The following is a 24,375-nucleotide window of genomic DNA, read 5'->3' as shown; positions in this document are numbered from 1 at the left end:
GCGCTGAGGGGCGGGCGGTGCGCTCAGCCCTGAGGAGAGGAGGCGCGCCTGGCTCCAGGCTGAGAGCTGCCGACGCAGGGCGGGCGGAACTGGCGGCTGGAGGCGGAGCCAGAGCTGGGGTCCCGCAGCGCCCGGGAGGCGGAGCAGGCGGCGCCGGGATCCGGCGGGCGGCGCGCAGGTGAGGGCGCGGGCCTGCGGGGCGCGCGGGGCGGGGGCTGGACGCGGAGGGGGCGGAAGGAGACGCCAGGAGGCAAGAGGGGCTCGGGGAGGCGCCGCCTGGGCGGGGAGCGGAGCGAGGAGGCCCGGGCCCGCTGACTTCCGCCTCGGCCGCCAACTGGCTGCCCGCCCGGAGGGGCCGGCCTGGGCCTCGGCATACAGGCCCGCGCTCCCCGCTCGGGGTTCCCCGGCGCCAGGCCTGCGCCCGCTCACGCTGCCGGGGAGGCGCTGCCCCGGGAGCCCTGCGGGTTCGCGGACAGGGCCGGGCCCCGCGGGCCTGCGCACCTCCGGCCTGGTCCTTGGACCGGCTGCCCTGGGTGCTCCCTTTGCAGCCCCACCCGTCCCGGCCCCTTGTTGACCCCGCACCGCGGGAACCGTGCTTGGGTCCCGGCTGCCTGCAGCCGAGCTGGGTGTCCCGAGCACGTCCAAAATTATAAAACTCATTGTGTGAGACGGGTATGCTGTACGTCCACTTCCCTGGGAGAATCCGCAGTTTTTACCAGATTCTCTGAGGTACTAGCCACATACGTGACTTTAAACGGAAACGGTGAAGTTAATTTAGTAATATATTTTGCTTAAGCCTACCGTATTTGAAATACGGTCATTTCAGCATGTAATCAGTATTTAAATTTTTAATGAGATATGTTAGTCTTTTTATTACTACTAAGTCTGAAGCTCGGTGTATATTTTACACTTAGACTACATTTCAGTTAGGACTGGCCCCATTCCAGGTGCTGAGTAGCCACATGTAGCTAGTGCCTGCTGTATGGTATGACAGGCCTGAGCATTTCATTCCTGGCTTGCAGGCCCAAGTCCAAGCTCCTTGCCATGGTATTCAGTGTTTTTCACTGTCTGGCCTCACATTTCTTTTTCCTGCTACTTGCCCAAGAATGGTTGTGTCCCCACCACCCAAACCACTTGCCCTTCCCCTACACACCTTGGTCTAACTCTCCCTTCTACCTGGGGTGCTCTCCTTGCCCTCTCTCCCTGGGCCTGGTAGGGAGGTACAGCTTCTGCTAAGAGTTTTTCCTGACTCCGCTGACCTCAGAAGGGATTTATCACTCCTTCCGCAGTGTCCTCTAGCGCTGGGTTCTTGGCTAGGGTAGAGCGCTTATCTTCCACATGCTGTTTGTTTTCCAGGCTGTCCTAACAGCGTATATAGCATCCTGTTCATCTTTGTCGTGATCACGGCTGGCACCTAGTAGCTGATCAGCGCTTGTTAGCAGGCAGAATGAGTAAACCACTAAGCACCTGTACACAATTTCTTAATTCTTGAACAGACCTGCTGCTCCCTGGCTTAGGAGATGTGCTAAGACAGACAGACAGACAGACAGACACACACACACACACACACACACACACACTGGTGACTCACTACGAGAAATGCATTTCAAGATGGGCACAGAAAGTACCTTCTACCTTTTACTCCCTCTCCATCTTACAGATGGGAAAACTGAGGTACAGGACTAAGTGAGGACGCACAGCAGATTTGCATCAGTGAAAATGCAAAGAGGGGTGGGTGGGGATATTTGAAAGGAGTATGAGGGTCCCAGAGGGTTAGGTTCCTCAGCTGGTTTGGGATCAGCCGGTTCCACTTTGGTCATTTGATAGGCAGGAAGGGAAGTGGGGAGGTGAGGAGTTAGTTACTCCTGGGCCCTGATGAGGAGTCTAGGCAGGTTCAGATCTAGGACGCTGAGGAGATCGCTGCTGGAGAAAAGCTTGGAGGGCAGAAAGGTCATCTTATCAGGAAAAGTGCTGGCCTGGGAAGGGTAGGAGAGAACAAGTAGGGTAGAAGGAAGGGCAGAAGCCAATAGAGGGAGCAAAGGAGTCAGCTGCAGCCTGAGGAGGGTTTTGGTTGATACATTGAGAATAACCACTTATCAGAGCAGTGCTATTCTCAGTCTGCAGGATAAGAAATGGAAAGAATCAGAGATTCAGAGAAGGCAAGCAACTTACTCCAGGTCACACAGCACTCGAAGCCCAAATGAAGCCTCCTAAACCCTCCCTGCTACATTTACCCAGCCCCACCCACACCTCTGTTGCAACTAAGGGCCCCAACGTGGTGCCTGATAAAACAGGTCTGGGGCACAGTTCCAAGCCTGATTAACGTCTTCCTTGCCATCTTCTACCGAGGGGCTGTGATTAGGCCTATTTATAGGGGCCCAGTGCCTTAATATTCTGCCTGGTGCCTCTCTTGCCAATCAAATCAGTGCCGTCTGCAGTGTGATTGCTGCTTTGGTGGCACCAGGGAGCAGAGTTAATTAAACCCAGTATAAATAGACTCTGCCCTCCTCTTGCAATTCAAAGGAGTGTTTTTCCTTCCTGTCCCCTGCCACCACATGCCCCTCCTTCCTCCTGGCCCCCCTTAGCTCTGGCCTGGGAGAATAGAGCCTGGACACCCTTATACTTGGAGTCACAGCCACTGCCTGTTCTATTTCAGGCGTAGGTCCTCGGGGGCCAGAGTGAGAACCCAGGAGTCCACATTTTCTGTGCTTTTCCAGACCTGGGTGGCATTTGGCAGTTGATAGAGGCAGTGCCCCCCACCCCCAATCCATCCCTTTTTTGTCACTTTGCAGCCAGGGTTTCTTGTTCATCCAGACTTGGGAGGTTGAAGGGAGATGAGGTAGGGAAAGGGTGCCTTGCTGGGTCCCGGGCGCCTGGCAGCCAGTCAGTTTTGCATCTCCTCTGAAAGCTTCTCATCAGTTTCTGGTCCTTACCAGTTTCCCTCCCTCGTTCCCCCAACAAACATCAACAGAGCACCAGCTCCTGTGAGCTCCCAGCCACCCACCACGTGCTGAAGCTCTGCAGATCATTGGGGTGGGGGGCTGGGTGCCCTTCTCCCGGCACCTTGTCCTGTGGCAGGTGAGTGTGGGGGCAGTCCTGATGCTCGGTTCCCACCCCCAGGCACCATGACCCCCACGGGGACCCAACATTCGTTGGCCGGTCAGACCTATGCAGTGCCCCTCATCCAGCCGGACCTGCGGCGAGAGGAGGCCATCCAGCAGGTGGCGGACGCCCTGCAGTACCTACAGAAGGTCTCCGCAGACATCTTTAGCAGGTGAGTGCTGCTACCACCCCCATGTGATCGGGGCTGCTCCCTGCCCTGGGCAGTCGCCTCTCCAGTCCCGGCCATGCACCATATTTGGAGCACCCCTTTTGGTGATTCTTGGTCCTGGGAGGACCCAGCTGGCTTCCCCGTACCCAAGGGGCCAAGCTGGGTGCCCAGCTTAGAACTTCTCGTAAGAGCTCACGACCTCCTGTCCCACTTAGTCCCAGGTTCCCCGTGGATCCACAGGCCCAGAGGTGGTACAGCTCTCCCAGCTCATGCTCTTCCTCCCACTGGGGAGCCTGTCGCTTCACTTACTCCTGGAGTCAGCACATTTTTATTCAGCGCTTTTTGTGTGCAAGGCTCTGTGCTGCTCTCCTTAGTTACAGCAACGAACAGGGCAGCGTCCCTGCCCACCTAGAGGATGTGCTCCAGCAGCAGGGACAGACTCTGAGTGATCATTTGCATGTCACTTACCGTTGTGATAAGACCTGTTTTTAATATTTTTGTGATAACTATATTTGCATGGGCATTACCCATGTGCTTCCACTGATCTGAGTGTATCTCATTCAGCCCTCACAGCGACAGCTGAGGAAGTCCTGTTGTTCCTTTTTTCTAGATGAGGAAACTGAGGCAGAAAGGCCAAGAGGCTTGTCTGAGTGGCAGAGCCAGGGGTCACACCCAAGTCTCGAGGCTCCAGGCTCTGGAATTACCACTGTCTGTGATGACAGGAGGCCTGTTTTGGTCTGGAGGGTCAGGGAAGGCATGTGTGAGGAAAAATATTTATGGCGAAACCTGAACGGTGAGTGGGAGTTGTCGTGAGTGGGTAGGTTGAGCGAAGAATGTTCCAGAAAGTCAGAAGCCTGTGTGACTTGAGCGAGGGGCTTCACGAGGCTGGTGTGGTGGCCTCAGGTCATCAATGATTTCGAGCAGGGAGTGAGGGCTGTTTGTACCACCAGCGCTGATCCCACACAACCCTTGGGCTGTCGTGATTTTTCACTTGGTGTCCATTGAACAGGAGTGCACAGTGTTTGCTGTGTCTTGCAGAGGTCCCCGGTTTTGTCCTTTGTATGGGTCCTGTCTTTCTTTGGCCATGAGTAACCTGAGATGGGCTTAGAGCTGCTTCTCACTGGATGCCCACTCCACCCCTCCCCCAGGCTGGAGTGTTTGACTGCCTGACTCAGGTCCCTCTCCTGGTCAAGTCTCCCGTACTGTCCCCTGCTTGGACCTCAGACCAGGGACCCCACCCCCCCACTGCTGCAGCACACAGTGTCCTCCTCCATCAACTGGAACTCCCCCTCTTCCCGGGAGCCTTCCCCGACAGGGGCAGAAAATGGGGTCATTTTCTCCAGTGGGACGTGGTCCAAACATCGGATACTCGTGACTCTTCTGTCTCTGAGCTGCCCACTGATGCCCCTGCCTACCCCAAGCCTACCCAGGATGTAAATGTAACTGAGGGGGTGCCCTGATGTGGTCGAGGAGGTTGACTCCCGAACAGACTGCCTGGGCTCCCGTCTGGCTTCCCCGTTAGCTTGCCCTGTAACCTCAGGCAAGCTACTTAACCTCTCTCAGCCTCAGTTCCCATCTATGAAACAGTGATGATGATGGTACCTTCCTCAAAAGATGATTGTTAAGATTAAATGAATTGAAAGATGCACGAGAGTCGAAGTGCCTTGTATGCAGTCAGCGCTCAGTAAACAGCCCCTCTTCTTATCTGGTGACATCATCGCTGCTCATCGCTGCCTGTTCTGACCATCCGTTAACCTGCCATCGTAGTCACAGAAGATGGGGGAGGGTGCAGCTCAGCCCTAGAACGTGTGCTTAGCACGCACGAGGTCCTGGGTTCAGTCCCCAGCACCTCCATTAAAAATAAATAAATAAATCTAACCCACCCCCCCAAAAAAATAGTTACAGAAAGTGTTAGGTGCCCTTTTAATGCATATTTTTGTGCCAGATAAGCCCAAGGAACGTGTAAGCAAGAGGACATAGGCATTTAAGAGCCATTAGTCCAAGATTATGGTCACCTCATGCCTCGTGATTGACACGGATGCCAGAAACAATCCATCAGAAATCCTTGTGTTTCCTCACCGGGACTGTGACCATGTGCCTGCCTTTCTAAAGAAAGGGAGCGTTGGATTTTTAGCATACTTTCCTTTCCCCTCCTGGTGTTTGGGACCTGTAGACATTTTCATGTCCCTCTGTCCCTGGATGGGATGAGCAGAGGGCAGGAAGGCCATCTCCCGGGCAGGGAGTGATGAGTCAGTTGAACATGGGCTTGGCTTGGCCCAGGGACCATAGGATGCTTCCAGTAGCCTGGTGCCTGCATCCAGGCTCCTCTTATAGCCAGGTTCCAGATCCCCGTTGACTTCCTACCACGTGCCCAGCATTCGGGACCAAGGGGTACTAATAGTGTGTAGCATGTGGCTCCTGTCCTCAGGGACGTCATCGTCTAGGATGGGAAAGCAGCAGTCGGGGCTGGTTCTGAATTGCACGGCATGAACTGGCTGGGCTCCTGGGGACCTGGATGAGAGAGAAGCAAGTGAGCACTGGCAGCACATCTATCAGTCCCACTCCCCAGGCCAGCGTAAGCAAGGGTAACCAATCCATAGGGCAGGCTCTGGCACTGCAGGGCTAAATGACGTGGTCGGGGCTTGGTGTCGCTGCATCCTGCCTCTGCTTACTGCTGCTGGGTTGGCCCCATTCCCAGATAGGCCTTGTTCTTGCAGGGTAACTGGTCGGCCTGGAGCTCTTACTCATACGCAGCAGGGCGAGGAATGCGTTGGGGCCTAGAGATGGGTGCCAAAGGCTTGAGGCCTGACTGGAGGGCTGCAGGGGTCTGCGGGGAGCACAGACGGGAGCCTGACCTGTACATCAGCACCTTCACTGCACAATGGGGTGTGAAAGTCAGCTCTACACGTTTGTGGCCTTGCTCCCCCCTCTGCCCCGACATCGGGTGCCCTTGGGAGCCCCTCCTGTTTCTGTGTGTCCCACAGCACTGGGACATCCCCAGGAAAAGGAGTGGGTGGGAGGATGTGTGTGAGGGGAGAGTTGGGGCCCGTGGGGGCTTCTCCCAACTGGACAGGGCTTTGGGCTCGAGCTCAGGGTTTTGGGAGCTTCATAGGTTCTTGAGCCAGAGATGATGGGACAGGAGAGTGTTGGGAAGGTTCAGGCAGTGTCATAGTGGACAAGAAGGGGGAGCCTGTGGCCAGGAGCTGCAGGCAGGGAGGGCGGATGAGAGAGAGGTGTTTCAAAGGGAATAAGGACAGGACATGGTGACAGATTGGGAACGAGGATGAAGGGAAGGGAGGAGTGGGGGCAGCAGGCAAGGCTGACACCGGGTCCACAGGCACAGGCTTTTCTGTTTTTTATGGGCTTTTCATTTTTTATGGCTTTGCGGTGGGGATGTGAACCCAGCTTGGAATCTCTCCCCTTGAACATACTGTTGCAGAGGGGAGACAGGTGGGTGAAGAGCTGCTTTCTGTCTCCCCTGCCCCCCTGCTCCCCCCATTTCAGGCCCAGACCCGGCCCCTCGGCCCCACTGAAGCCTGTGTCCCCTGCTGCAGGCAGGTGAGCTCATTGAAAATTAGCATTCCAGGCCAGGTCCTTCCTCCCTGCTCTGCTGCAGTGGAGCCCGGAGCCCGCGGAGACAGAGGGAATGACAAGTACCTCGCGGCGCCTCCCTGGCTTCTCCTCCTGCCTCGCAGACCTCCTGCCCTCACCTGCCTGCTGGCCCCAGAGACACCGCCTGCTCCACATGACTTAGATGACGGGCAGAGGGCTGCAGGGGCGGCCAGACTGTGGATGGGGGTGCCGCCACTTGCCCTTCCCCGCCCCCTAGCCTGACCACTCCTTCTGTCTCCTTTCTTCCTCTTTCTTCCTCTCCCCTCTCCTCCCCATCCTCCCTTCTCACCTCCCCATACTCCCCGCTTTTCCTCACTTCTTCCTTCCTCTCCATTCCTCCTCTTCCCCTCTCTCCCTGCTGATTGGCACCTGGTGTCTCCCAAGGTTGGGAGCCTCAGTCAGCTGCCTGCATAATTAGCAGATCATCCTTAATTACCCCGTGAGTGGAGAAGATAAAGGGGAAGGCAGGAGCTGTTCAGGGGACCGGGTGAGGGGGCAGGGCCGGTGAGGGGAGGAGCAGCAGCAGTTGAGGGCAGGAGGGGTGTCCCCTAACACCCCAAGCAGCTGCCTGGGGTGAGGATTGGAGGGTGCACCACCCTGCAGGGGCCATGGGCCTGTCTGGCTTCGTAGGAAATCTTCCCAGAAGGTAATGGAGTCAGCTTTGGAGGTGGTGGGACAGGGAGCCCAGGCACTGTCCTGGCCACCACCCTCCCCGCCCCGGGAGAAGAGTGTACCTCCTTCACCTTGACCGCCAGGCACCCCAGGCCTCAGCCAGAGGAGCCCTCTGCACTCTGCCCTCGTGGTGCTCCCTGGCAGAGTGGAAGTTTCTCCTCCACGTCTGCTCAGCACTGCCCAGTCCATGGGTGGTCAAGGCAAGTGTTGACCAAGTTCTTACACTATGTCGGTTCTCGGTGCATGAGACATACATTTGCTCCCTTGACCTTTACAGCAGCTCCATGAAGTAGAGGTTCCTATTCCTGTTTTCAGCTGAAAAAAATGAGACATAGACCGGTTAGACTTGCCCAAGGCCACACTGCTGCTGTCCCCAGGTCTATGGGACACTTTAGTTATTTATTTCCCTGATGGACGGAATCTCCTTAGGGCAGGTATGTGTTAGTGATGCGTCTCTGTCCTGGGCTCTGAGCAGACTGGCTGAGCCAGTTCCTTCCCTGCTGGTGTCCCGGAGACGTGCTGTGGAGACTTGGCTCCAGTGATGAGCCTGGAAGCTGACCTGCCTTGAAGCCAGCCACCAAGCTGGGGTGTCCAGATCAGGACCCACAAACAAGTTACCCTCTTGCCACCATCCCCTGCCTCATAGCTCTTGGTCCCAGCCCCCACGCGGCCCAGCGGTCTTTCCTGACACTGCCTTCCGGACTGTCAGTGCCAGGGGTGATGACACATGAGCTGAAACCTCTTCCTCATCCTTGGTCTGAGTGTGGGCTACCTGGGGGCTTTGTCAACACGCAGGCCATTACTTAGTCTTACAGGTTCTTGGATAAGAAAAGAGCCCTGAAAACCATGTCTTCTGCTCCCCTGACCCACACAGGAACCCCCTCGAAGCATCCCTGACAGGTGGGCATCCAGCTGGAATCTGGTTCCTTGCAGAGCTGTGCAGCTGTTGACTAGAAAGTTCTCCATGTGCAGAACTGATGTCTTCCTCGTAACTCCTCCCACCGCTCCCGTGGGTGACACACAATAAGTCTAATTGCTTTTCCACCTGACAGCACTTGTGATCTTTCTGATATTTGAAGGGAATTATCATATTCTCCAAGTCATCTCATCTTTAGCCAGAACACCCCCCAGTTATCTTGTATGACTCGAGTTCCTCACTCATCCCCCTCCTCATTAACTTGTCACTTTTTATTCAGTAGATATTTGTCTCATGTCAGGCTCTGTCCCAGGTGCTAGAGATGCAGCCGTGAAGCAGACAGGCCCCGTAGTCTAGAAGGGAAGTCAGCGCCCTCTTAGAACATGGGACCAGTTTGAAGGGGATGCAGCTGTGGATGAGGTGGGTGCCGGGTGTAGATCAGCTCATCAGTCCGGGTCTCTCTGCTCCCTGGTGTCGCTAGAGGAGCTCCTTGTTTATTGAAAGAAAAGAAAGCGGGAGAGGGACAAGGAGCTGTGTGTTCCAAGGCCTCATTTCCTTTCCAAGCTGCTCACCGCGCTTTTAGGCAGGTGACCCAAGCCTCCAGGTCCTCTCTCACCTGCACTGCTGCTGGAACTCCGCGCTCTGTGAGTGTGCACTTGGCTCTTTAAACCTCAGTACTGGGCTTCACCTTCACAGTCATCCTCTGCAGTTCCGTCTTCTCTGTTCTTCTGGTCTTTCAAGACCATGTGAGTCTTGAGTCCACAGTGCAGGCATTTTTGCCCCCCCCCCCATTTGATACCCCACCTTACTAATCAGGCGTTGGATGAGCTGCGCAGGGCCCTGCGGCAGGAGACCTCCGTGCAAGGCTGAGGTCAGCCCACTCTACAGCGTGCTTTATGGGGGCTGTTGTTCGTCTGGCTCTGGTTTTCCTGCATGTGCTCCCTCCACCCCCGCGGCTCCTCTTGTCTGCGGGCTTTTGTGGGAAGCCGTCAGAACCCTTGCTGACTCAAGCGGCACTGTGTGTAAGACCCTCCCCTGTGCTCCCGTCGAATAACCCTGCCAAAAAAGAGATGCTGTGCGTTCAGAACAGTGCTGGCCCGGGGAGCCGCCTCTTCCATTTCAAAGTGCTCAGGACCCCCGTATTTAATAATCCATCCCGGAAACGGGCTGGGTTCATTATTAAGCTTGATGCCTACAACTGTGAGAAGTCAGATGGAAGACCCAGACAGCCGACTTTGTCCGTCTCCGGGTCGGACGTCCCTCCCACCCTCCATGCCAACTTCGAACGCAGGGGTTTCATAACCGTGAGGTCACGTGAGCACCGGGCGGCGTGTGGCTGATCTGGGCACCTGAGGAAGTAGCTTGTGTGCGAGGACCCGCTCCCGGTGAGGAGGCCCTCCTCCCTGCTGGAGAGACCGCACTTGTGCTAGTCACTGGCTCCGCGTCACTCCTGGAAGGAAACTGTGCCTCTTGTTCTCTGTTTGCGTCGCTGCCCCACTCAGATCAGCAAGTCAAGGAAAACTAAGCTGGTCTGGGTGCCTGCTCCTAGCCCAGCGCTTGTGTCCCCGAGCCTCTGCACACGAGGAGCCAGGAGTCATCTGGGAGACTCTTGGGGATGGAGACCCCTGGGCTGTGAACCTGGCTGATCTGGTGGGTTCTCTGAGGGCAGAACCTCCTAGAGTTGGTGGGGATGGTTTAAGAAGGTTGGGCAAGTCTTGACTGCTCACTTCAGCCTTTAAAGAAACCCTGGAGTTCCCTGGCTGTGTCGTCTCTGACCCTGGAGACAGCGGGGGCCCCTCTGCCGTCCACCCGCCATGTCCTCCTGCTGTTCTGGGGAGCTGAGCTTGCAGCTCTGCCTTGCTTCACGTGCCTCATCGTGTGCTCACTCCTGCCCAGTGGATGTCACCACTCTGGACGTGGAACACGCTGGCCACGGCAGGGGCTGGTGTTCCTGGAGGTAGGAGGGCGCCCTGGCGGTGTGGGCCAGAATCCCTGTGCCGTGAGAAGAACCTCATATTGCTGAGTGACGTGGGCACGAGTGAGGCTGGTGTGTGTTCACCCTTAGGCACGCGGTGTTACATGGACGTCCAGTAACAGCGGAGGGAGCTGTGCCAGTGCCGGGCCGTCCCGGCGCTGGGGCTGCGGCAGGGAGCAGAGCCCTTGGCCCAGGAGTGGCTGCGTGACCGCAGAGCCGGCTGGGGGTTGGAGAGGGACGGGCAGTTTCAGATTCCGTGCTCGGGAAGGCTCTGGCGAGGAGGGGCTCAGTGAAGGGAGGGACCTGCCGTGAGCGCATCTGGAGGGACAGTGAAGGCCACATGACAGGATGGCGTTCGGCCTGTTCAGGCAATAGCAGGGCGCTGTGTGGCTGGAGCCCACGGTCCTGGGGCTGGGGGGGGCAGTGGCAGCCGGTGGGCAGCCCGACCACAACCGTGAGAACTGTGGTGAGGACTTTGATTTACCCAAAACCGCTTACCCTGTGTTGGGCAGTTCTCGTGGACGGTTCCAAACTTGAATTTAGGCCCCGCCTTGCCTGTCACTCAGCCTCGCTGAGCTCTGGTTTCCTCCGTGTAAGTTGTGATGATGCTGTGAACTCAGGCAGGAACCATGTCCCCTCAGATGGCACGTGCAGCTGGCAGCCTGGGGCCAGGATGATTGCCTACCCCTGCCCAGAGCGCCAGGGAACTTACACAGCCATTCCTTGACCCTTCAGATCGGTGGCCCTGCTCGAGGTCCCTGGGAAGCTCCCAGATTGGCCCAGACACACAGATGTCACTATTTTAGGAGCTCCTCCCTGAGCCCCAGCTTCACAAGTTTGCCGTTAGAAGCAGGAGGGGTGCAGGGCTGCCGGGACTTGGGGAGCAGCCTCCAGCCCTGTGATTTTCTTTTCTTGGTGTCAGGATCTCCCAGCGAGTAGAACTCAGCCGGAGGCAGCTGCAGACCATTGGGGAAAGGGTCTCCCTGGCCCAGGCCAAGATTGAGAAGATCAAGGGCAGCAAGAAGGCCATCAAGGTAGCCCATGCGTCCCTGTCCCTGTGGCTGGTGGGCAGTCCGAGAAGCCCCATTCCCTGCCCTCTCCCCGTGCCCCGAGGCAGCCAGGTCCTGCCGCCGCTCCAGCCACACCTGCTGCCCAGAATACCCCCAGCCCCAACCTAGGCTCTCTGGAGCACCTCTGGCCCCTACAGAAGTGAGGTCAGACTCCATGTCCACAGGTGTTCTCCAGTGCCAAGTACCCCGCCCCGGAGCGCCTGCAGGAGTACGGCTCCATCTTCACGGGTGCCCGGGACCCTGGCCTGCAGACGCGGCCCCGCCGCAGGATCCAGAGCAAGCCCCGCCCCCTGGACGAGCGGGCCCTGCAGGTCTGGGGGTGAACAGAGGCGGCCCTGGATGTTGGGGGGGAACTGAGGGCCTCATTGAGTTCTGTCCCCCAAGAGGATTCTGACTGCAATGGGGCAGAGGCCCTTTGGGCAGACGCCATCACCGTCACTTCCCCTAACCCCCACCCCCAGGAGAAGCTGAAATACTTCCCTGTGTGTGTGAGCACCAAGCCGGAGCCTGAGGACGAGGCCGAGGAGGGGCTGGGGGGTCTTCCCAGCAACATTAGCTCCGTCAGCTCCTTGCTGCTCTTCAACACCACCGAAAACCTGTATGGCCGCGGTAGGGGGCTGTGGAGGGCTGGGTGGAGGCTGGCCTGGCTTGGTGGGCGACCCAGGGGCACCAGGCTCAGGTGCAGCAGAAGTCTGCTGCCAGGGAGCCAGGAGGCCCCTGACCCGTTGGTTTTGCCTGGGAGGCCACAGTACAAATGAATTGTGGCCCCAGTGAAGTGGGAAGCGTGGTCCAGACTGGGTCTAGAGCAGACGCTGGATCGCCTGACCTCTACCCGACTCTGTAGGTACAAAAAGTACGTCTTCCTGGACCCGCTGGCTGGCGCCGTAACAAAGACCCATGTGATGCTGGGGACTGAGACGGAGGAGAAGCTGTTCGATGCTCCTTTGTCCATCAGCAAGAGAGAGCAGCTGGAGCAGCAGGTGGAGAGCAAGCACCCGTGGGCTGGGGGGGGGGGGCAAGTCCAGTCCAGGGGCCTGGTGAGCCCCTTACCCCAGCCAGCTGTGCGTGGGGACGTATGAGTCACTGGCCACCCAAGGACGAACTGTAGAGCCCATTCCTGCACAGCCCCCGACATCCCCCCACCCCACAGGTCCCAGAGAACTACTTCTACGTGCCCGACTTGGGCCAGGTGCCTGAGATCGACGTGCCGTCCTACCTGCCCGACTTGCCGGGCGTAGCTGACGACCTCATGTACAGTGCGGACCTCGGCCCCGGCATCGCCCCGTCGGCCCCTGGGCCCATTCCAGAGCTGCCCGCATTCCACACAGAGGTAGCCCAGCCTTTCAAGCCAGGTGAGCTGAGAGCTGGGAACAGAGTTGGGTGGGAGCCCCCCTCCCCCCAACCCGCTCGGCCACTTTTCTCCCGGGCACGTCACACCTTTTCACACTCCTGTCTCAGACCTAGAAGACGGGGTGCTCGCAGCGCCTCCACCGCCGCCCCCTCCCCCTCCCCCGGCTCCGGCAGTGCTGGTCAGCGCTCCCCCACCTCCACCCCCACCGCAGACCGCGGCCCCTCCGGGGCAAGCCACCAGGGAGGAAGACAGCAGCTGGCCTGTCTCCTTCAGGTACAAGCAGTACCGGGGTGTGGGGCCTGTGGGAATTTGCTCTTTGAGGACACCTCTTAATTTCTGGATCCCTAAAGGACTTTCTGTAGGTTGGTTAAGTGGTCATAAATTTTAGATTTTCAGAATAGTTCTGATTTCAAAATCTCGTTCCACTGGGTTCATGAAATAGTGGTTTCAAACCATGTGGCACCCTGGAATTCTAAGCTCCAGGGAAGAGGGAGCCTGGGTGCCCGTTTCCCACTTAAACCCGTGGGAAAAGGGGTTACCAAGAAAAACAGAAAACTACAGCAACACAGTATCCGTGTCTCTCAAACTCAGACTTGGTTTTACTAGTATGTCTCCCAGGCCATCTCCAGCGCCCAGAAGTGGCACAAAAAATCCCTTGTTGGCCCGTGTCAGGTTCAGTCAGCCAGCACGTGGGTAATTCTCTGGGTCCACCGGAATAGCGTGGCACCAAGAACGGGTGGGGTTGGTGGGGCTGGGCTGCTGGACATGTGGCTTTCTGGGCATCCAGACCCGGGACGGTCTCCTGTCTCCCGAGGCGCCGCTTCGCCTGCTGCCTCCTCCCCGGAACCTTAGGCTGGGCCAGCCCACAGCCCGGCCCCGTCTGAGCAGCCTTTCTTCCTCACCCCTTCCCACCCTGGCCCCAGTCCAGGGAGCGCCCAAGGAAGTGGTTGATCCCTCCAGCGGCCGGGCCACTCTGCTGGAGTCCATCCGCCAGGCCGGCGGCATCGGCAAGGCCAAGCTGCGCAGCGTCAAGGAGCGCAAGCTGGAGAAGAAGAAGCAGAAGGAGCAGGAGCAAGGTGGGGCACCCCCTGTCCCCAGCGGCCCGCCCCTCTGCTCCTCCCTGGCTTGGCATCTGCTTGGTGGACTTTCCTCCCTCAGCCCAGCTCAAACGAGAGCCTTCTTACTAGACTCCGCTGGTTGTCCGAGGAAATGGTCAAGGACCTGGGGTATTTTTCGAGGGACACCTGGCTCAGTCCTGCTTCTCTGAGCCTCTTGGGGCTCTGAATTACATCAGCTGTGAATCCCCAGCGCTGGCATAGATGCCACATCTGGGCCTAGCACAGCACCGCCTGGGCGTCCAGTCCCGAGTCTGAGCCCCAGCTCTGCTTCTGGGCTTTGCGCTGTGACCCCAGGCAAACTGCCTGATCCCTCTGGGCTGAATGCTTTGTCCAGCCAGTGGGGCTGCTCCTCCGTGCCCCTTGTCTTCAAGAGTTCAGCTGTTTCTTATTAGTGCTGAGACCAAAGCCCCAAGATCTGTGGTGACCCAGTGGCCGTGGACGGGCCGGTGTGTTGACAGAATGGAGGATGAAGCGCCTGAACCTGAGGGTGTTACACAGGCTGCCCCTGGTCCACCTCAGCCCTGTCATCTCCCCCTGGCTTTCCTGTTGCAGTGAGAGCCACCAGCCAAGGTGGGGACCTGATGTCCGATCTCTTCAACAAGCTGGCCATGAGGCGCAAAGGTAGGAGGGACGTCTGCAGGGGCTGGGTGGGCTGGTGCCCCACACCAGCCCCTCACTCCCCACCTCTGCCCTCCCAGGTATCTCCGGGAAAGGACCTGGGCCGGGGGCCAGCGAGGGGCCGGGAGGAGCCTTTGCCCGAATGTCAGACTCCATCCCACCTCTGCCGCCCCCACAGCAGCCCCCGGGAGAGGAGGATGAGGATGACTGGGAGTCCTAGGGGCTCGCCTTCCCCTTCTCCCGAACCACTGGGACAGCCAGACGGGCCCCTTGGAGGGACAGGGTTGTGGAGGGCTGTCCTGCTCTGTTGCCCGGACCTCCTTCAGGGAGCAGGGAGGCTGCCTTCCAAGGCCGAAAAAGGGGGTACTGTTACTCTCTGTGCCCTGCCCCGCCCCAGAGAGAGCTGGAGGGAAAGCAGCTCGAGTCAATAAAGACAGATGATGCAGGAACTGGGTGTAAGCCAGCAGTGTGCCTTTAACCAAGAAACCCTACCGTGCGGAACACAGACGCCCCTCGCCCCTCCGCTGAGGCCTGTCCCGCTCCCTGCTGCTCTCAGCTGGGGGGACTAGCTGGGGAGAGCGGTGCAGTCAGCAAGGGCAGACGGAGGAGGGGTATCTGCACCCAGGAAAACACATCTTAGTGACAGACTCGGGTTCTCTAAAAATAGCCTTGCTGAGGCCTAAGGGCCCTCGGTGTAATTGCTGATGTCAGCGGGGGAGGTGTCTCGGAGCCGCTCAAGCGGCTGAGAGGGAGGGGGGGTACCGCTGGCTTGGAGGACCTGGAGCCATGCCAGGGAGCTGGCGGGCCGGGAGCGGGCAGATCCTAACGACTTGGGGGAGGAGGGTGGCTGAGGTGACCAGGAGAGGGTGCAGAAGGGGGACGTTCTTCATCTCCAGGAAGGGGTGAAGGGTTGAGAGCAGCTAATTTTAGTGAGCAAGGAAGAGACAGGAAGGGCCTGCTCCGTGTCCCCTCTAAGAAGGTGACACTGAGAAACAAGGGCTGGGATGCTGCAGCCTCTGCAGCTGTCACAAAGGCCGGCCGGGATTCCGCGCAGCGAGCTGGACGCTGGGCCATGCCGAGGCGGGACAGACCCGGGGCCCGGGAGGGCAGTACCGGGCTGTGGGACAGGCCCAGGGAGGGCAGTGCCAGGCTGTGGGACGGGCCCGGGGGGCCGGGCCCGCTGTTTCCGCAGGATCAGCCTCACTTCCTCCTGTTGGCTTTCACCTTCTTAGGCAGGATGCCTGCAGACCAGGCCTCAGACGGACACCATCTCAAGTGGGCAGGCTGACGGAAGGGCCAGACTTCTCACGATGGAACTGGGGAGAGGGGAGGACAGTGAGACGCCAGCTTGGGGTGTGGGTGGTTCTCGGGGAAAGAGAAAGGCAGGACTAACCGTCCGCAAAGCAGCAAAGGCAGGGCCAAAGGTGGCTTTGACTTGCACGCGGTCGCGGATCCAGGCCGGCAGCTTTGCCAGGACAGGTGGGCGGGCGTACCGGTGGTCCAGGAGCACTATGCTGGCAAAGTCCTTCTGGTGCCTGATGGCCCGGCCTGGGCGGGAACAGAGGCTGGGGCTGAGTTAAACCTGCCTCCCCCACGTGTGTTTCTACTGGGTCTCCTCCCTTTGCTCAGCCCTTGGGTTGGAGGTGGCAGGTAAACCCCTCTTTCCTGTCACCTCACTCTCCAACCATCCAGGCCCGACTCTCCATCTCACCAGCCAGGAACAGCCCCAGCTCACCGATGGACTGGTTGACGGCCTTCATACACAGATTCTCCACCAGCGCCTTCCCGGGGGGTGCCTGGCCTGGGGCTCTGGGCTGGGAAGGGCAAAGGGGACAGCCATCAGAGTTGTTTCCTGCCTCCTGCCTAGTGTTTCCTGTGACAGTGACACGGCCAGGCTTCAGAGCGAGACCCGGGGCCTCCTGGGCACAGTGCCAGCAGCCAGTAAAACAGGTGGCGGCAGGGAGCAGCTCAAGAGGGCGTGGAGGTGTGTCCCCTCCTCTGGAGCATGCTGGCAACAGCGGCTCCCGGCAAGGGGCAGCGGGGAGCTGCAGCTGTGGGCGCCCTCTCCTCGTCCTCTGGCGCCCTGGGGGTACTCACGAGGGTCTGGTCCAGGTAGGCCATCTTCTCCTGCAGCTCTGGAGACCTGATGTTGGGGTAGGGCATGCCCACCATGACCACACACCTGGGGCGGAGGCACAGGTGAGCCGTGGTGTGTGGGCGGTCCTCACCCACACCTCAACCTCCCTCAGCCTCTCCCCTCATCCCTACCACCTGGAGAGGGTTTTCTCAGCTAAGACATCCAGTCTAGACCAAGAATTGAGTCCTGATAAAGTCAGGGTCTGCCTAATTTTCTACCTGGCCCCAAAGGGCCAGATCCAGGGCTGTCAAATCAGTGCCCCATGCAGATGACTGACCTGAGCGGTCAGCGCAGACACAGACTCAGAAGGCAGAGGCTGCAGCTGCCTGGAGCAAGGGGTGGGTGGCACCAGAGCCCCGGGAGATGAGAAGCCCCCTACTCACCGGCCAAGGTTGTCAGAGAAGTTGATGCCTTCACTCATCTTCCCTCCAACCACAGACAGCAGCAGGGCCCCCGTCACCGTGCCCCCCGCCTGGCTGCAGTGCTGCAGGAAACAGCCCCAGAGTTGCAGAGCCAGAGCGCGGTGCCGCCCCAAACATCTTCAGCTGCCAACCCCACGTGCTCTCTGGACCCAAGGCCTCGGAGTTGCACCTCTCACCTTAATGCACCTGGAATACTCCATCAGCACCTGCTCCACCTGGTTTGCTCTCTTGGGCTCCTGAAATATCTGAAGGTGAACAGATAATGTCTCCCAGGAAAGGGTTTCAGAGTGCCTGGGTCTTGGGTCTGCTCTTGGCCATACGTCTGCCAGACTGGGGACGCCCATGGAGTCAGCAGCTTTGGGGAGTTCCTCTGGAGGGTTATCAGGGATCAGAAGTGGTGGGCAAGGACTCACAGAAGCCCCCCAACAGGTTCGATGTGCACATGACACCCCAGAAGAACTCGGTACCACTGCCCTCACGAGTGGGAGGTCCAGCTGAAGACTCGCTCACCCTTTTCCTGACAGCCAGGCGGGCCAGCAGGCCACTCTTGTCCCAGTGGGCGTGGACCTGGCGCTGGTACTCATAGGAGGGGAAGAAACAGACCACCCCTCCCGGGACCACGTTGCACAGGTTACAGAGAATGCGTCCCGTCTCATCCATCTGTGGGAGACAAGAAGCCCTCCATGGAGCCACTGCCAAGGCCCCACCCCTAAACAGCTCCAGACCAAGTAGAGGGACCCATGGGTGACTGCGGTCAGGGAAGGGGACCACAGCCAAGTGGCTTTCCCAGGGTGGAGTGTACCCCCTCCTGGCAGTGTCTCTGACACGCCACTGTGCTCACACACCAGAGCTAAACCCACTAAGGAGATGCCGCTGAGTCTGTCCTCCTCCAGCTCCAAACGTCCCCATGGGCAATCGGGGATGAAGCACCATCTGTGACAAACCTGGCACTGAGAACGCCAGGGGCGCCACTAGAGTCGTGCCCCCAGTGCCTGCATCCCTGCCAGGCGGGAGCCGATGGAGCTGAACGGTGAGAGGACACCTTCCCAGGAGCTTTACCCTGAAGGAAGCTCACGGAGCAGCTGGAGGGGTGAGCGAGGGGGCGGCTCCGACCTCAGTAACATCCGAATATGGTCTGTCCGGTGCTAGCGGTGATGGGAGACCTTGGTGTCAACTCCCCCAGTGCCTGAAGGCCCAGGAGTGGCCAGAGTGCCTGCCCTCAGCCCCAGTCTGTCTCCTGCCCTGGCAAAAGCAGCATTAAGGCCAGACGGCTGGTACCAACCATGTGAGGTAGCTCTCTCTTCTGGTACGTGAAGTCCAGCTGCTGGCTGGAGGGCCCGCTGCAGACGACGAGGGGCAGGATGTTGTCTGGAGGGATCACGTGACCTGGCGAGACCCAGTGGGGCTGGAGTCCAGAAGGAGCGCCCCCACCCTTCAGACCAGCAACAGCCATTCATAGCACCCACCCTCTGCCCATTTCCAGAGGACCCAGTGGGCGATGCTCAGGCCTCTCCGTACAGGTGGGGCAGGGGACAAGCACGAGAGCCTGGCGACGGGAAGCTGGCAGAGGACGTTGTCTCCCCCTTGTGGCCTCAGCCCCGGGCCTGATGATGGCCTGTGGCTGAACCATGACAAGAGGCCATGATGCCAAGTGCGGCCCCCGCTCTGGGCACGGGTCCTCACCACAGGAGAACTCCACCACTCGCTCAGCCTCCACCCCGGCACATGCCAGCAGCTGCTCCCGGAAGTCGGACACCTGCAGGCCACAAGGGCAGCTGTCATCTCCCAGGGACCAGGCACAGGGCAGGGAAGATGAAGTCTGGCCTGGGAGGTGGCAAGGACTCGAGAACAGAAAAAAGAGGTAAAAGGAAAGGCTCGTGACAAATTAGCTGAAAGAAAAAAAATAATACCCAGTGTTGGCAGCCTCTAAACCGCCCACGGGAACCGCCTCTGGGAACACAGAGGTTCTCAGCGCAGGCTGTGCAACAGAATCACCACTTAGACTTTTTAAAAAATGATGATCAGGCCCCAGCACAAACTACTGAATGAGAATCTCTAGTGGGAAGATGTATATGCTTTCGTATTTTTAAAGCGCTCCAGGGTTTTCACCTACCAAACTGGCAAAAGTTCCAAAGTTTGACCAGCCTGTGGAGAAACAGGCATTCTTACAGGTTGCTGGTGGGTTACGGAACAGTACAGCTCCTGTGGGAGGGGATCTGACAACGTTTAACAAATGAGACATATTTTAACTGTTTAACCTACAACCCCCTCCCTGAAGTACAGCTCCACAAATCAAGTATCGTCTGCACGAGGATGGTTCTGGAAGTGATTTGTAACAGTCTGCGTTCCAAGAGGGGCTGGCTGAGCAGGCTGTCCTGCACCCACCCCGTGGAGAACCACGCAGCCAGCAAAAGGGACACAGACAACCCTGTGGACTGAGAAGGCATGGTGGCCAGAACACACCTGTAAGTCAAAGCTGATTACGCTACCTTGGATGGAAGTAAACAAGGAAAGGAAAAAGAAACCATATTTGCTTATCTTTGCAAAAAAAAAAAAAAGAAAATACAGCAGAACACTGGCAGGAGAGACTGGCAGCTAATAAAAATGGTTACCTGTGGGAATGGGGAATAGGCCAGAGAGGGGTGCAAGGGAGGCCCCTGAATGTCCTGTCACACTTTTGACCCATACAGATGGTGACCTATTTCTAAAACTAATTAGGAAAGTAAAAAGGCAAACTGTAAAACTGAAACAAAGCCTAGCTACCTGTCAGACTCAGGACACATCCACACAGAAAGGCTTGAGTGACTACAGGTCCTTGGTGTGTTTTAAGGGCAAAACATAAATGCACGTAAGCAAATTCAGTCAGCAGTTGGTTTGAATACTGGTATAACCCCGAAACTGTTTTAGGTGTATGTGGGCTAGAGCAAGTAAGTAGTATGTTAATGTAATAAGAAACCCAACTGCAGCTTGAGAGATACTGTGGAAGGTCACCTGAAATGACTGACTTTCATATAGAAATAGCACTGTGAATTCATGATTTCCGAGAACTATTTCCTAGGCCTGTCCACTGAAACAGCCTATGAATGGTGGCGTCCCGGGAGCACTGTGAACGTCCCCAGCTCCCGGATGTTGGGCTAAGTCCTAACCCCATCCGGAGAAACCAGGGCACCCTGGAGAAATGAATGACTCCAGGCCTGGGGCAAGGTGAGCCTGGGACTTTTTTTGTGCTGAGAGCAGGGTAGTGTCAAAGGGACCAGAGCAGCATGAGGGGCTCCCATAGGCCAAGTCTGAGGCCTCTGAGCATCAAAAACAACAACTATAAATGATTTTAATACACAAGTGAATAAAAATCTGTCTACACACCAGAAAAGTGGAAAAACTCACAGCTACAGAGGTGATTCCAACAGGCTAGGAAACACTGACGGGTCAGGAGGGGTGAAGAGCCGTAAATCCTGTCCTAAGATACACTCAAGGGGTAACCTAGCTGCAGAGACGGTGTGTAGCCCCCCAGAAACACCAGAGCAGCGGCAGTGCCCACCCCTCCCCACCCCTGGACCCCAGGGCCCCCAGGCAGGTGGAAAGGCCCCGGCAGCGAGACAGTACAGCAGCGCCACCTGGTGGTTACTGCTTGGCCGGCGCAAACCAACCCCTTTCTGGTTGTGGGACCTGAAGCATCCTTCCCGCCCCTGTCCCCATCCCACACCTGGGGCACGAAGCTGGGCCATGTCCTTACCGGCTGCATGGTGCCCCCCGCAATGACCACTGCCCGGCACTCCTTCACCACCTGGGCGAAATGCATGGCTGGGTTCAGGAGCAAGAATTTGAGGCTGCTCTGACTGAGGCTGCCTGGAAAAAAGACAAAAGACAGCTACACGGAGGGGACGGTGCAGGCCCAACGAGACACCACCTGGGGCAAACGGGCTGTCCAGACGGGTTCACGTAGGAGCCACAGAAATACCACATTCTCTTTAGATCAGAACTTCCTTCATCTCTAAGAGGGCCCTGAGGTAGATGGCACCCTCCTCTCCCTTTTCACACGAGGCACAGAGGTTTGGGGGGAAACTGGTCCAAGTCACGCAGCTCACAGGTGATGGGACCACAGCTGAAGCGAAGCCCACCTGACCTCAGCGCTGGGCCACGTGGCTCCTCCTGTGAGTGCACCCAGAGAACCCAGCTCCCAGCCCCTCTGCGCCCTTGCACCACCACCACTGCCTGCCTAGGTCTCAGGCAGTCAGTTTTCACCCGTTTCCGCGTCCCAACCCGGCCAGGTGCTGCATGGGAGTGAAGGAGCCTGGCTCCGGGCTGGTTCCTCCCAGGGTTACCTTGGTGGCTCAGGATGACCCTCCCGTCCTGGTTGGCAGTGGTGAGAGCTGCGAGGAAGCCTTCGATGTGCATCAGTGGGGAAGCAAGCCGTGGCGCCCCGTCCTCCCCTTCTGCTGCGGGGGCTGCAGGAGCTGCAAAGAGCAGAAGGGAGAGGGTCTGGGAGCCAGGACAGGGGGCGGGGTCTCCCTGTGGCTGGGCTGAAGTCATCCTCCCGGGCAGGCCTGCGCCCCAGGCCCCTCCTGACTCACCCTTGGTCCCTGGGGGCTGCAGGCTCTGCAGGAAGTGCTGGAAGCCAGACAGCCTGGGCTGCTCCCTGGAGGGCGTGAGGACCGCTCCGTACCTCTCCGTGAAGCCAAGGAGCTGGGACAGGAGAGAGCAGTGGCTGTGAGAGGGGACAGCCTGGAACCGACCCCGCCAGCAGGTATCTGGGCCCCCTGCCGGCCCCAGGCCAGCCACCCAACAGGAAGAACGGAGACCCAGGGGCCCCAAGTACCCCGCAGGATGGGGCGGAAGGGCATGGGGAGGGAGCAGTACCTTCCTGCTGATCATGCTCCTCTCACAGTAGCGCCGCACCTGCGAAACCGAACCCGGACGTGGGCCCTGGGGAAGCCTGCCCACCTCCCAAACCTCCCGGGTGCCTGAAGCCCCCGTGGCCGTGCCAGCCTCCTTCCAGAGGCCCCTCCTCTGCTGTGCCCCCACCACACACGCATGTGCACACACACACACACGGGGCCCTCCCCTCTTTAAAGGTGCTTGATGATGGCCACGTCCCCTCCACTTTCATTCAACGTGACGGCAAAGCTAGACCTTGAAGATTAAGAGGGGGTTTTAGAAAATCCCACAAGCAAAGGAGGGAGGACCAAGGCTTGTTCTGGAGCACGTGGAGGAGCCTGGCTGTGTGCATAGCAAGAGCCTGGAGAGCAAGGCGCAGGGTGTGGGGCCCCTGAAGCTTCACTGGACTATGGTTTGTAAAAGACATGAGAGGGGAGAGATGGGAACAAGGAGAACAGGAAGGACTAGAGGAGGAGAGCCAGCACTAGGGCAGCAGCGCGGGAACGAGAAGGGGGATCAACACAAGAGGGGTCCCCGGGGCCTGGCAGCCGCGTGGATGCAAGAGGAGCCGGGGGAGGAAGGAATCAGAGGCCACTCAGACTGCGGCCACCACCGGGCCGGGGCCCGGCAGGTGTGAAGGAAGGAGAGCGGGCCGCCTTCCTGAGCTGGGAAGCCCGATGTCCCTGGCTCCTGAATGACGTGGTCCCTCCCAGCCTGGAGTCACGGGGCCTGCGCTGCCGGGGACACAGGTGCTGCTCTGTGTGGTTAGTAAACCAGGCTCACGGAGGGTGTCAGTCAAGCACCAGGGCCTGTGCGTCTAGAGGGAGCAAAGACGGGAGGCTGGGGTCGCACCCAGGCTGGAGGGTGAGGGTAGGGGGCCAGGCCAAGCTGAGTTCTCACCCACCTCGGCCCCACGGCAGGATCAGGCCCACCAAGCAGTCCCTGTCTCACACAGAGCCCAGGGGAAGGTGGTGCCGGGGAGACACCTGCAGTGTCTGAGCCCGTCAAGTCCGGGGAGAGGCACCACCTGTGACCTGTGACCCCGCCTGCTCACATGCAGCTGTGTTTAAGGGTGAATCACGTCCACCTACGTGGGGGACCTCAGACCTCAGACTGCTTTGAGAACAGAAGGAATTTACTTTTTATTCCTTCCCTGGTCTTGACACAGCGTCCTCGGGGGAAGGACCGTGGACGTGCCCACATAGAGTTGAGCACCCCTACCTTGAACAGGTTGATGTTGTCGACCTGGCTCTGGAAGAGAAAGTCGTTGATGGTCTTCAGCTCCGTCCCTGCAGACAGACAAGTGAAGGGCCCTGGAGTCCTTGCCCCGAGGCCACAGCTGTCCGGTCCCTGAGGGATGCTCAGCAATGGCTCTGTCCAGCTCTTACCTGCCTGCGAGAGGCTCTGGGTATTGGGGTTCTGTTTAATGTTGCCTAAAAAAGGAGAATCCAACAGGTCAGGACAGTGGGCCTCTGGCCCCCACCTTCTCACTCTGCTCTGCACTTTTTGAGTGGGAACACTCCCAGCTGAAGGGGTCTCTGGCCATTCACAGCACCCAAAGGACAGGGTGGAGAGAGCAGGGGGTTCCGGGGGCCTCAGGGTCTGACCCTGTGTTTGCAAATGCAGCCCAAGCCTGGCCACATCACCCTTTCTGCACCTCCGAGGAGGAGGCAGGGACAGGGTCGCCCACTCCACGCAGCGCCAGCAGGAGATGCCTGGGCTGTGAGGTGACCAGCACAGACGAGGTGAAGGGCACCAGTGCGAGGTCCCTCCAGAGACCCCCGCTGCCACTCTGCACTTCAGCTCCCATAAAAGCCTGCAGGGGGGCTGCCACACTCAAGGGAAGGGCGTGTGGCCCGGAACTATGTTAAGAAAGAAGGACCCGGAGCCAGACACCAGTCCCCGCGTGGGGCTCACCCAGCAGAGCAGGCCTCGCCTCTGCTCCGAGCCCCGGCTCACCCGCCTGAGGTTCCCACCCTGAGTCCCCACACCGCTACAGAAGATGCCACCCGCGCGTCTACAGAACAGTGTGTTAGGACCACCACCACCTGTGGAGTAAGGCCTGGCAAAATAAAAGGGACTTGGAACCGGGGCAAATACACCAGTGTTCTGAAAAAAGATGCAAGGTCAGACCAATAACAATTTTCCAAACCGGTGGCCAAGGCAGTTCCTGAGAGACAGAGAGCCCGCGGTCCTGGCAGGCACCTGGGGAGACTCCTTACCGCCCAGCACAGTCACGAACTTCTCCAACAGGTACAGGATCTGTTTGACGTACATCAGGTTCTTGGCCTTCAAGCGCTTCCTGGGCAGGAGCCAATGGACGTCATGGTGGTGGGAG

The 24,375-nt window shown here is 58.5% G+C and overlaps 2 protein-coding genes and 1 long non-coding RNA gene across 5 annotated transcripts in view; 2 read left to right on the top strand and 1 right to left on the bottom strand.

Moving 5' to 3' along the window:
- Positions 1-15,052, top strand: WASHC1 (WASH complex subunit 1). The gene is made up of 11 exons (XM_032473158.1): positions 1-178; positions 3,121-3,274; positions 11,369-11,480; positions 11,681-11,827; positions 11,978-12,114; positions 12,361-12,496; positions 12,667-12,868; positions 12,975-13,125; positions 13,753-13,943; positions 14,538-14,606; positions 14,684-15,052. Exons 2-11 carry the CDS (start codon positions 3,126-3,128, stop codon positions 14,821-14,823), a joined length of 1,434 nt encoding a protein of 477 aa, XP_032329049.1. The 5' UTR covers positions 1-178; positions 3,121-3,125; the 3' UTR covers positions 14,824-15,052.
- The window catches only part of DDX11 (DEAD/H-box helicase 11), a 25,501-nt gene continuing 16,178 nt past the window's right edge, over positions 15,053-24,375 (bottom strand). Inside the window, exons 12-27 of one of the 3 annotated variants that reach the window (XM_032473138.1) lie at positions 24,260-24,339; positions 23,426-23,470; positions 23,259-23,326; positions 22,020-22,058; positions 21,734-21,845; positions 21,485-21,616; positions 20,896-21,008; positions 18,846-18,918; positions 18,445-18,548; positions 17,673-17,822; positions 17,339-17,407; positions 17,124-17,224; positions 16,701-16,785; positions 16,339-16,417; positions 15,997-16,151; positions 15,053-15,919 (exon numbers count right to left, since the gene is read on the bottom strand). In XM_032473138.1, the coding sequence (XP_032329029.1) occupies positions 15,875-15,919; positions 15,997-16,151; positions 16,339-16,417; positions 16,701-16,785; positions 17,124-17,224; positions 17,339-17,407; positions 17,673-17,822; positions 18,445-18,548; positions 18,846-18,918; positions 20,896-21,008; positions 21,485-21,616; positions 21,734-21,845; positions 22,020-22,058; positions 23,259-23,326; positions 23,426-23,470; positions 24,260-24,339 (1,450 nt within the window). In that variant the 3' untranslated portion in view covers positions 15,053-15,874. Of the gene's footprint in view, positions 15,920-15,996; positions 16,786-17,123; positions 17,225-17,338; positions 17,408-17,672; positions 17,823-18,444; positions 18,549-18,845; positions 18,919-20,895; positions 21,009-21,484; positions 21,617-21,733; positions 21,846-22,019; positions 22,059-23,258; positions 23,327-23,425; positions 23,471-24,259; positions 24,340-24,375 lie in introns of those variants that run through there. The other 2 variants (XM_032473139.1, XR_004317194.1) reach the window with 2 other exon arrangements.
- LOC106728925 overlaps positions 16,661-24,375 on the top strand; it is an 8,789-nt gene continuing 1,074 nt past the window's right edge. The window contains exons 1-4 of the long non-coding RNA XR_004317196.1: positions 16,661-16,802; positions 17,179-17,413; positions 17,592-21,906; positions 23,206-24,290. This is a non-coding gene — a long non-coding RNA (uncharacterized LOC106728925). The remainder of the gene's footprint in view (positions 16,803-17,178; positions 17,414-17,591; positions 21,907-23,205; positions 24,291-24,375) is intronic.

Source organism: Camelus ferus, chromosome 34 (assembly GCF_009834535.1).
Source record: "Camelus ferus isolate YT-003-E chromosome 34, BCGSAC_Cfer_1.0, whole genome shotgun sequence".
NCBI lineage: Eukaryota > Metazoa > Chordata > Mammalia > Artiodactyla > Camelidae > Camelus > Camelus ferus.
The sequence above is the reverse complement of the archived record's forward strand: the minus strand, read 5'-3'. Positions and strand labels throughout refer to the sequence as shown.